At 33.4% G+C, this 11,723-nt stretch overlaps 2 protein-coding genes across 2 annotated transcripts; one reads left to right on the top strand and one right to left on the bottom strand.

The window, feature by feature from the left end:
* The first annotated feature begins 1,105 nt into the window (after window positions 1–1,105).
* On the top strand, window positions 1,106–4,897 carry LOC105113449 (RNA polymerase sigma factor sigE, chloroplastic/mitochondrial-like). Its single transcript, XM_011009622.1, has 6 exons — window positions 1,106–1,220; window positions 1,846–2,607; window positions 2,718–2,864; window positions 3,097–3,333; window positions 3,822–4,079; window positions 4,451–4,897. The coding sequence occupies exons 2-6, from the start codon at window positions 1,906–1,908 to the stop codon at window positions 4,646–4,648; spliced, it is 1,542 nt and encodes a 513-aa protein (XP_011007924.1). The 5' UTR covers window positions 1,106–1,220; window positions 1,846–1,905; the 3' UTR covers window positions 4,649–4,897.
* Window positions 4,898–6,149: 1,252 nt separating this feature from the next.
* On the bottom strand, window positions 6,150–7,465 carry LOC105113448 (MYB-like transcription factor ETC3). The gene is made up of 3 exons (XM_011009621.1): window positions 7,195–7,465; window positions 6,940–7,027; window positions 6,150–6,437 (listed from the first exon to the last, which is right to left on the bottom strand). The coding sequence occupies exons 1-3, from the start codon at window positions 7,256–7,258 to the stop codon at window positions 6,302–6,304; spliced, it is 288 nt and encodes a 95-aa protein (XP_011007923.1). The 5' UTR covers window positions 7,259–7,465; the 3' UTR covers window positions 6,150–6,301.
* Window positions 7,466–11,723: the final 4,258 nt, after the last annotated feature.

Genomic DNA, 11,723 nt, shown 5'->3' with positions numbered 1-11,723 from the left:
GTTCAAATTCATTCTTTTATGTTAAATTTGTTTGAAATTAGATTTTGGTATTTTTTTTTATTTGGTAATCTTGATTTGATTACCTGACCTGCATATATAACATACTCAGTTAGATTGGTTTAGGTCGATTTCTTTTTTTAATTCTTTTCATTTAATTGGTGGGAATCTTAGCTTCTTTGTCTTTCTTTTTTTGGTAATTTTTTTATTTTTATATATTTTCATGATTATTATTTTTTTAATGTCATTAATTTACTATTATTATGTATATATTTATTATTTAATTAAATTATACCAGTTTTTTTTGGTAGAGTTTAGTTTATGCTTAAATCATGTTTTTTTTTTAATTTTTAAAAATATATTTGTATCGTTTAAATCATGTTTTTTTTTTAATTTTGTAACTAGTTAAAAAAATATTTAGGCACAACATATCACATGCCCTGGTTGATTAGCTATAAGATTTTGCTTCTTTTTGCTATCTCAAAAAAACATATAAGGAAATTGATTCAGAGGTAAACATTCATGTACATGTACATGTACATATACATATACATACATATATATATATATATATTGGAATTTACAAAATAAGATTAATGACAAGGATTCATTGTCTCTTAATCTTCACACACATTAATTTGCTTCTAAATTTTGAAATTCAGCACTTTTAAATGGTCACAAGAGAGGAAACGTAGAGTCTCCCTAGACAACCACAAATTGTCAACATCTTCTATCCAATCAAAACCACTTACGTGTAACAAACGTCATCCAGGAATTTCTTATAAAATTTCTTCTGTTCCACTCCATGCAGGTCCACCATAGATTCCTGCTTCACCTCACGCCACGTAATCCTTTCACTTCCACCCCCCTGTCCCCCTAACATTTCTTACAAAATTTCTTTTCTTTCACTTCATAGTTGCCACGTAGGTCCACCTAGATTCCTGCTTCACCTCACGCCACGTCATCCCTTGACTTAAATGTCCATGTCCCCCTAACATACCTGGATACTCCCATACCGTTGATTAGAATGACCCGAATTTTCTAGCCGTTGATTATTAGGAAAATTAACTAGTGGACACCATAATTGACGTGCTTATGTTAAAATTTGACAGTTTTTTAATATTTCTGTGTTACTTGTGTTTCTAACAAGACTTGCCAGTTACTAGACTGGAAGATTTTGTGCCAGCCAACTCTTACAGGATACTGCTGCTCTGTTCACATAGGTAACTTCGATTTTTATGTATTAGAATGTTTTGATCCTTGTAGTTTCTTTATGAGATTTCTTGTTTCTTGTGTTTTATCCTCGCATAGTTATTGCAAATTAAAATGTTGTTGCTGTGTTTGACGTTTTATCGGTGATGGCGTTGATAATATTTTGTATCTACTATAATTATCCCTAGAATGCCTAGCCCGGGGGTAAGTGGGGTGTTCTTTGTGGTTTTTTTCTGATGTTTTAATGGTGATTTGGAACATTTTGTTGGAGATTCTGAGACCTTTCAGCTGGGGTTATATTTCTTGATTTGCATCCGTTTATTTACTGCTAAATTTGATTGATCAGAATTTTTTGAAGGTTACATAGATGTCAATGGAAATTTAGTTTTTGATGGTTGGTATTCTTCTTGATGTTTGTGATCAAAGCAGAACTAGCCATTATGCATACAAATAATTGGTCGGTTCACTCAAATTGATGATTTTGTTTTTGTTGAGACTATGCTGGCATCGTTTGGTTATGGGAAATTTGAACAATTTATCGTAAATCAAGGACCTGGGTCTCCGAATTATGTGTTTGTGTGTGTTGCATTTAGTAAAGAAATGAAATCTTACTAAATGCAAATTTTTTGTTTGTAGTGTTTGGGGAGTGAAAAAGTTCTCGTACACTTCCATAATCTTGTAATAATACAAATTGGCATGGGAATTGTAAGTGTTTCGAGCTCAGCTTCTTGGACACCACTAGGATTCAGTACGAAATTTACAACTTGTAGATCTACGGCGAAGAGACCACTGATTGTGGCATTTAAAGCTGACAAATCCAACGAAACAGCTTTGGTTGCACCCCACGAGCAAATCCCATTGCCCATAGAAACAACAAAGGAGGAGAAGAGACATGGTAAAAGCAAAAAATCTTCTAATCGATTAAAAGCTGTCCGTACTGAAGTTTCTCCGTGCACCTTGGGAGTGGATTACAATGAAGCTGCTGCGAAACTTGAAAACATATACAAGCTTAGCCCTGGAACTGACACTTCTGATGTGGAAGATGTAAATGGTGTGCTTAGGAGATGTAGGCAACGGAAAAGGAAGACTAGTGAATGTGAAAAGGAAGATGACGGTAGAACTAGCAAAATAATCGTAAGGAACCAGGCAAAGAAGGCTAAACGATTGAGTCTTCAGAAAAGAATTGCACTGAGGATCAAGAGTGATGAAAAATTGGTGACTTCAGTTGGGAAGAGAAAAGGTCGAAAGAATGAAAATGAAAAGATTGATGAACTTGTGAGGGGGGAGTATTCTTCTTCAACTGATTTGGCCAGCTTGGACTGGAAAAAAATGAAGATCCCCCCAGTCCTTACTTCAGCAGAGCATGCCTGGTTATTTAAGTTGATGCAGCCTATGAAGGTCAGCACTAAACCTTTCTCCTGATGCCTTTAACTTTTGCAAATAGGTTGTGTTTTATTGCTGCTAGAATGATAGTTTTCTGGTGCTCAGTTCCATTTCTTTTATATTAGGCATCCCTTCAAGTGAAAGAGCATTTGCAAGAAAATTCAGGGAGAGAACCAACAGAGGGTGAATTAGCTGAGGCAACAGATATGGATGTGCTCCAAGTGAGAAAACAAATAGAGGTTGGTCGAGCTGCAAGGAACAAACTTATTAAGGTAATGATTTATTTTCTACTGGTGGCATTGAAGCAACTCAATTTCTGAGGAAACATGGTCTCACATGGTTATGATAGATTGAAAAAATTACACAGGATTGTAATGCTTGTTGAGTGCTTTGGTTCCCTTTCATCTTCAAGTTAGAAGGCATTGTTAGTATCCTTTTTGATGCCCGAGGACTTGTTTAATTTGGAGGAGAAAAATTTACAGCAAATTCTCAATGTTGTTGCAGCACAATCTCCGGCTTGTATTGTTTGTGATCAACAAATATTTTCAAGACTATGCAAATGGGCCAAGATATCAAGATCTTTGTCAGGCAGGAGTGAAGGGACTTATGACAGCAATTGATCGCTTCGAACCCAAAAGGAGATTCCGGCTATCCACTTATGGGCTGTTTTGGATTAGACATGCCATCATAAGGTCCATGACACTCTCAAGCTTTACACGTGTTTCGTTCGGCCTGGAATCAGTATGTTCTCTTTGTACATAAACTCGGTTTTCTTCCCTTCTGAATGGCGCAATGATTTACGCTTATCCCTTTGATTCTTGCTGCAAGGATGCGCCAAATAAACGTTGAAGCTCTTCCCCTCCTTGGAGTTGGTAGAGTGGTTAGAAATTCATCATTCAATGATATAGGGCACTGCAATCAATTTAAAATTGGGAACTAGGCAGTTACTATGCAATGCAAGAAAGGAATAGGAAGCTTTGGATAGCACCATATATTTGGATTTTCTAAAAACCAGAAATTTAGTGGTAATTGTATAGGGAATGTTTTAAATTGCCATGTTTCAGTTCTTCATTTTTAACCCAGCATCTAATGTTACAGTGTTCAGTGAGTGTTGAATGGAAAAGGTTGCATATATTCAATCCATAACTAGGACTTCCGTTGACTTTAATTTAAAAAGCTTGTGTTGGATGCTTGGCAGGAGCATGCTATAACAGCTTCAACTTGTGCAGATAAGATCAGAAATCCAGAAAGCAAAACTTGAATTGTGGTTTCAACTGCAAAGGAAACCAACGGGGGAAGAGATTATTGAAAAAGTAGGGATCTCTATCCAGAGGTACCATGAAGTGACGAGGGCCTCAAAACCTGTTTTGTCTCTCCATTCGAAACACAAAACAACGCAAGAAGAGTTGATTAGTGGAGTTGCTGATGTCAATGGAGGTGATGACCGGAGGCAATCAGCTCTTCTCAGGCTTGCTCTTGATGATGTGGTAAGCACTCATTTTATCCTTTCTTAGAGTTTGTACTGCATTGCTTTCTCTATTTAATTGTTTACCCTTGTTTGAATCTTATGAGGATCAAAATCCTTTCATGAATAGTCCTGTTGAGAAACTTTCTTTCACCAGCATTATTGTTTCCTCTATCTTTCAACTTGCTTTTTATACCAAAAGAAATATAATTTATGTCATATAGAAGCGAAATTAACTCTTCATGTTCTTGCACTTTATAGAAGGGCTTCTAGGAGCATCACTTAATTGAAAGGACCTCTGAAGCAGAAAGTTCAACTAGCATAGTTTCTTTGTATTGTTAGTTTCAATTCTTTGTCAGAAACAAATATCTAATCTCTGAAAACCCTCTCCAGCTCGATTCTTTAAAACCAAAGGAGAGCCTGGTGGTCCGTCAGAGATTCGGACTGGATGGTAAAGGGGATAGAACATTAGGAGAGATTGCTGGGAACTTAAATATCTCAAGAGAAATGGTCCGGAAGCACGAAGCTAAAGCACTCATGAAGCTCAAGCATCCAACGAGAGTGGATTATCTTTGCCGCTATGTTGTCTGAATGGATCAGCATCATAAGAATTCTATGCCTCTTGATGACTCTTCATCACCAGCCATTGTTGCATACTAATGATCTGTATCATGGACATTTTTTAACCACGTGAAACTAGACAAGATCTCATATCATGTGATATGTATTTTTTACAGAACTTGAGATTTCAAATCACCACATATACATGTAATCTTGTCTCTCCTATATAATACAATGATGTCTTACACAGTTCACAAATGTACTCAACCTTCTAGACAATATACTGGACTCTGATCGTACAAACCTGAACTGCAATGCTCAACGTTCGTTGGCTCTATGGCTTGATGGTGTAACTCCAATCACTCAAGCAGAGGTCAAGCTTAGGTAACAGTACAAAACATGAACCATGATGTAAAGCTGAGGTAACAGTACAAAACATGAACCATGATGTAGCGAGCGATGTCATCCATCACGCTCTCATAAGCAAACCGGGTCCAGGTTTCTGGCACCATATCCAAAATACTATGATTTATTATGTGAGCTGGGTGCATGTTCAGTTGACCATTAGTTCAACTACTGTCTCGTCTGGAGAAATTGCGATCCAATAATTCAGTTCATTAAACTTGCCAAAGGGTGTCAGGAACCAACATATTTTTCTATATCTTTCAGCAGATTTCCTTGCTGGCAAAACTTGCCAAATGTTATCCCTTCAGTATTTAGCTCATCTTTTGAACAGTCATTACAATATCTGTTGTCAAGATTTATTAGTAGAAAGGTTCTGAGGGCTCTGTCAGAGTGAGCACGTGACAATTTGTTGGGTCAGTTGGGAGTTGGGAAGGGAAAACCCCAGAAGAAAGTGAATGTGGAAAACTCAATTTAGCCCTTAATGTATTACCTCATTGCAAATTAAGTCCTAAATATTCTGATTTTTATCACATCTTCCCTAAACATAATCAAAATTAGACAATATCGCCACTCGGTCCATCAAAAAAGAGTCATAAATCTTTTGATTTTATCAAATTTTCCCAAAACTTAAATCAAAATTAGACAGTATCACTACTCAAACCATCAAAAAAGATGAAGCAAGATTGATAAAATTAAAAGGTTTATGACTCAATTGATAATGAGGTAATATGTTAAGGGTAAATTGAAGCTTTTCCGAAAAGATTTATGCTGAAAATGGTTAGGTGATGGGGTTGCATTTTCTTTACAGACCCAGGACGATGATTCTTGCCAGGTTATCATGGCTTCAACTACTTGTCATACATTTTTATGTTGATAGGAAAAGTTTGATGAGCCCCATGAAAATTTGCACCATTGGACAGCTCTGGATAGCATGAAATATGATTATTTACAAATTAAATATAAACTCTTCAATCCTGAGATGGGAACCATCCATCGTATTGCAATTTTTTACCCAATTTAAAATTCTGAGCAGCATTTAAAGAATATGTGTCTTGGAGTTGAAGGCAATGCCTGCCTTAATATGCTCCTTCTCAAATATGCAAGCCAATACAAGGATTGATCCTTGAGAAGATTAGTTTTGTTAATTAATTCCATTGCCAAAGAAACTAAACAAAACCCTGCACAAATTTCAGAAGCCAAACAACCACAAGCGAATACAGAAGGAAACGATCAACAAAATTAAGTAAAAAACTGTTTAAAACCATTACAAGTTAATGCTCAACTAGAAGTCCTAGACTTCACTTCGTTATACAATTTTCCGTTTCCAGCAAACCCTTCGCGGTGTTTCATTATCCAAAACCTCTCTATTTCTTCTGCTTTTCGGCCAGGAATCCTTCCAGCTATCAAATCCCACCTGCAAATTGGTCCCATTTTATGATATTAAGAATCAATCAATGTAAGCATCAACATGACTCTGCATACGTTGATGTGCATTGTCGAAAGACCAGACAAATTTTGAGTATGAAAAGGTGAAAAGCTAGGAATTTTTTGTCTGCAAGAAAGTGCAGAAGGCATCTTCTTGTTAATCCACCAGTTGGCCTGGTCTGGTCATTTAATAATTAGTAGTGGCATGGTCTTAGGATTAGGGCATCCATCCATAAATGCTACACTAGCAGAATGAATTCATTTTTGCAGTATACAGTCATAATTAATGAGCAACAACTTGGAGTTGGCTTTCTTGTTTTCCCTTTTCTTTTTTTTTTTGGATAGGAGCAAATTAGAGTACTCTTGCTTCTGCATAAACCACCCTTTGAAGGCCAAAACGATGGAATAATTGATTGCTCACATACCAAAAAGATAAAGTAGTTGAAGATCATAATAGAAAAGATAGCCATCAGCAGAATGTGTTAGCATACCTTTCACCAACAAGTCTATGCATTCTGTAAATGAGGTCTTCCTCTTGCTCGCTCATGTTTATGAACTCCCATTCAATACTACTGACCTCTGCATAATAAAGAACATGAAAAAATTAACAGCGAGCTATATCTCAGTACATATAGACTCTACAAAGAAAGGCACCTGTAAAACAACAGAATTAACCGCTTTAAGGGCTAGAAAAAACAGCTGAAAGCCAGAGCTTTTTACCAAGAATATAAAAATTCTTAACTAACCTTCAGACTCAGAACTGTTAATTTTAGGTTGTTTCCGGCGGCGGCGGCGGTTCATACTCTCCATCCAAAGAAGCAGAATAAGGAAAAAGATGGTAGAGAAATCTAGTAGTTTGCCAAAGTTGGTGAGGTACTATTTGATGCAAAGTGAGCTTGGAAGCAATCCTAACCAACCTCAAGTCCAGAAGACTAAATTTATGTTGAAGTGAATACCACATATGCAACCCAACCAACCAAGAAAATTTCTGTTTGTTGACTTTTAGGCATGCAGTAGACTTGTAGTTGACAACCTAAAGTGAACAGAGAGATCCTCTTTCAAAATTGGAGGGGAAGAGGGGCGGGGTATTTCAGGAACTTTGCCCTTTCAAATAATTTATATCTACAGTGCTCAACATGTTGGCAAACTGTTGTTGATATCAACTAGTAATGTTTTCTGCAGTGTTATTAAATGCCATCTATCTTGACGGGTCAATTCGAAACAAGATAAATTTAGAAACTGATTCTAGCAGTTGTGAATATGCGTAATGCTAACGATTGTGGGAAACAATATTTTTCTATACTTTTAGCTTAATACTTAAGATATATAAATTAATTATATATTAAAAAAAAAATGAAATGTTTATGGGCATTTAGTTTTTTATATGGTTATCAAAGTATTAAAAAAAATCCCAATATTAAGTTAATATTAAAAAAAATCTTAGTATCACGGTATGATCTACTTTTTTAAAAATTAGGTAAATAAAATTTTATTAAATTTTTTAAAAATAAATCATTAAATTTTATAGAGCAATGACCTGATTTATGAGTTTGGCGAGGTAACCTTCATTGTCCTAGTTTATGAGTTTAGTAGAAATTTTTTTTTTTAATTAAATTAGATTATGTGATCATCTATTTTTTTCTATTATATAGTAGAAAAAATAATTATTAAATTTTAAAAAGTATATGAGCTTATTGATTTGTTTGGCAAGTTAATTTTTATTTTATTCTTTAATATTATGCTGATCAAGAATTTAATTTTATAATTTTATTTTATTTTTTCTATGAATTAAATTTAATTTTATAATTTTGTTTTATTTTTTCTATGAATTATCATAACTTTAAAAAAAGTCTCAATATTTATTTAATATTTAATTTTATAGTTATTTATTTTTGTTATCATATAGTTAAATAAAAAATAAAAAAAACAAGTTACTAATTAATGGAGTCTATTAGTTAGTTTGCAAATTTAATGTGTTGACTCAGGTTATCCGTTTCATAGGTTTAGCAAAGTTATCATGATCTTAAATAAATGTTTTTTTATTTTATTATAAATTTAAATAAAAATAATTTATAAAAATAATAAAATTATTAAATTTACTAAACTTCATCATCCGAGTTATAAGGTAACTAACATTGATTTAATTTTACATCATTTTAATATTAAAATCTAAGTTTTTTTTAATTAAATTTAATTCACAGTATATCGTGAGTGAGTGAATATACAAGTATAAAAAAGATGAAAGATATTACATGAAATAGTGTGTCTTGTGTGTGTATGTGTGTTATGCAATATAAAAACAATATACGGATCAAATTCATCAGTCCCATTATTTATTTTACGTTTGTTTCTTCAGCTGTTGTCACTGCACGAGGAATAATACAGTCATCAACTCACCATAGTGGGACAAGTTCTGATGCTTAAAATAAACAGGATGCATGGCTCTTTCCTCCCAGTGGTCCAGAACTCCTGAAGCCAGAAGGTAACCCACGACCTCAAATTTAAGGATGTAGCGTGCCATGAACAGCATCAAATGTCTCTGGTAAATTACATTAGGTGGTCCTCCCAGGTCTTACATTTTTCTCAATTTGACCCTCATTTCAAATTCTCAGTCACCCATGACTCCCTCATCCATTTATTTATATCCATATGGTCACATAGTTGTATGGGGCCACACGTGTGGCCACGGATCAGAATTGTGGGGGTTTCTCTGCCAAAAACTAAAGTAAAAGGCTTGAAAAGAAAAACAAATAAAACTCTATACTCAACCCCCATTGTGCCTCTGCATTCATGGGGTTAGATTGTGCTAGACCTACAAATAGGTAGATAGAGCGGTCGTTCGTCGAGGGCTATGGTCCAACATCATGTAGGAAAACGATATACAGAATATTTTTAAACAAATATATCCAACAGAATAGAGAGCTATATCGCATTACTTTTCTTTTTGGCAACTATATATATATCAAAGTTCAAAGTTATAACAAATTGAAACCCTAGGAAAAAAAAAAGGGGGTCCAACCTAACGTTTTGGTTGAACACAAGGTTTTGTCCAATTCTTATGTGCCATGATTTGAGTAGCCTAGTTTGTCTTAACGACAAGCACGACTCGGGAACACATGGACTTAGGAAAACAATGTGAGTGCAGAGATTCGTGACAAGAAATGTCAAACCTTACATGAGCCCAAGACAGTGAGTACGCAAATACTATTGTTAAAAGAATTGCTACAATCTGGGGAATTTGGGAGGCATAGGGTAAATGGTACGGTTAACAGTTATTAAACCCTGGATCGAGGTAAGTTCTACCTGAATAGATCCACCGAGGTTTATTAAAAGAATTTTAAAAAAAATTAGTTAGGACCATGCACGGAGTTGACCAGTGAAGCCGTTCTGGTTTTCTTGCCTGTGTTATGGTTTGGTTGGCTTCCTTTATTTGGACAAGTGAGGGGCTTCCACAACTACCACCAGAATTTCAAGTACAATGGGATCGGTTAGGATTCTTTTGATCCAGTGTTCATCGTTTGGACAGGATGAAATTATGCGTGATTGAAGGGATTAGATTTGCTAAAAGATAATCATTGGAACATTGAGAGGTAATCATGCATGAACCGTTGAATTTTGACCACAGCCAATGGTTTTTCGTCTAACTCTGTGGATCTGTTTTGAACCGGAAAATTTGTTAGATCTATACGGTTGACTCGAGAATGATTGACCTGATGTTTGGTTGGACTGATTTTTATTTCTTAGAAAAATTTTATACTTCAATAAAACAGATAAGTGATGAATGTGACCCCACAATTAAACGGGTGAATCACTGGTTTACACCCGTGATTTAATGAGCAAAAGCTATTTTAATTTGGATAGTATTTAAAATTGTAGTAATTGTTGTTTTTTAAAATATTTTTATATTAAAATATATTAAAATAATATTTTTAAAATTTTTAAAATTTATTATTAATACTACTATTATTATTATTTAAATTTTATTATTAAATCCTTGTAACCGTGGACATTTTATTATTAATACTAATATTATTATTATTTAAATTGTATTATTAAATCCTTGTAACCGTGGACATATATCATAATTAGTTTTTTGAAAGTACAGATATTATAATTAAAATTTTAAAAAATTAAGATATAAAACAGATTATTCATATCTAAATTAACATATTTAAAAGAATATATATTTCTCAAAGGGATAATAAGGTGGGGGAACAAATCTATTTATTACTAATTCTCTTAAATCATTAATATTTTTAATCAAATAATTATTAAATAAACCAATGACTTTCACTGAGGTTCATCACTCACAAATGACAAATGGATACCTTGATATTAATCAAATAAAAAGAATTAAAAGAAGATGTCCCATAATTTATGCCGTCAAATCATTTATTTTTTATTATTTTTTTAATATTCCGATTTTCGCAAAATCTCTTCAATGATGCAGGCAATACCTTCAAGAACCGTAATCACTTGAGTCATGTTTGAAATGACAGACACCGATGTGATGTTCATGTGACACAGTGGTGCGTATAAAGATTAAACACGTAACTTCATAGTCATAAAACTTGAAATGATTTCCTTTTCTTCTGATAAAGATATATTTAAACTACTAATTCTTTAATTACTCAGATAATTTTAAGGTCAATTATTTGTTATACGTACAAGAAAAATTATGTGAGTTTTTAGTGCAAAACGTAATGGAAATTGCTAATTATACTTAAATGGAGCCTTTTAATTTCATCATGGATTTGAGTTTTGTCATTCATAATTAATAAAGAGGTTATATTTTTGTTTTTATAATAGTCAAGATTTTATTAAAAAAAAAACTAGATTACTAATAAGTAATGGAGAAAAAAAATTATAAATATATTTATATCCGGTAATATAGTTTATAAAAAATCTTTGTTTATATATTCTCTTGTTTCTTTGTTTTAAAAAATAAATAAAATAATTTATTTATATTTAAAATTCTTATAAAAATATTTTTTATTAAAAATTAATAGAATCGAACTACATTGTAGTATTCTTAAATTAAACAAATCTTTATATATCTTAACAATTAAATAAATGTTATAATCGAAATAAACATGTCATAACAGCGGTCAACACCAACATTTACCATAATTCACCCCCCACATGCATGTTGGCCTATCATCTACAATCAACGGGCCTTAATGGTATTCAAACAAAATATCCTGTTAAATAATGTATTTTCTTAATTAATTTCATGTGATGCCCTAGGCGTGTGTGTGTGTATAAAGATTAAACA

Source organism: Populus euphratica, unplaced genomic scaffold (assembly GCF_000495115.2).
Source record: "Populus euphratica unplaced genomic scaffold, PopEup_1.0 scaffold421.1, whole genome shotgun sequence".
Lineage (NCBI taxonomy): Eukaryota > Viridiplantae > Streptophyta > Magnoliopsida > Malpighiales > Salicaceae > Populus > Populus euphratica.
The sequence above is the reverse complement of the archived record's forward strand: the minus strand, read 5'-3'. Positions and strand labels throughout refer to the sequence as shown.

What these genes read in the sequence shown, in the direction of transcription:
- LOC105113449 (XM_011009622.1), top strand. Translation starts at nt 1,906, where the DNA reads ATGGGAATTGTAAGTGTTTCGAGCTCAGCTTCTTGGACACCACTAGGA. An exon ending in CAAGGAACAAACTTATTAAG is followed by an intron (nt 2,865 to 3,096) that starts GTAATGATTTAT and finishes ATGTTGTTGCAG; the next exon opens with CACAATCTCCGGCTTGTATT. An exon ending in GGCTTGCTCTTGATGATGTG is followed by an intron (nt 4,080 to 4,450) that starts GTAAGCACTCAT and finishes AACCCTCTCCAG; the next exon opens with CTCGATTCTTTAAAACCAAA.
- LOC105113448 (XM_011009621.1), bottom strand. Translation starts at nt 7,258, where the DNA reads ATGGAGAGTATGAACCGCCGCCGCCGCCGGAAACAACCTAAAATTAAC. An exon ending in TAACAGTTCTGAGTCTGAAG is followed by an intron (nt 7,028 to 7,194) that starts GTTAGTTAAGAA and finishes TTTATTATGCAG; the next exon opens with AGGTCAGTAGTATTGAATGG. An exon ending in CATAGACTTGTTGGTGAAAG is followed by an intron (nt 6,438 to 6,939) that starts GTATGCTAACAC and finishes ACCAATTTGCAG; the next exon opens with GTGGGATTTGATAGCTGGAA.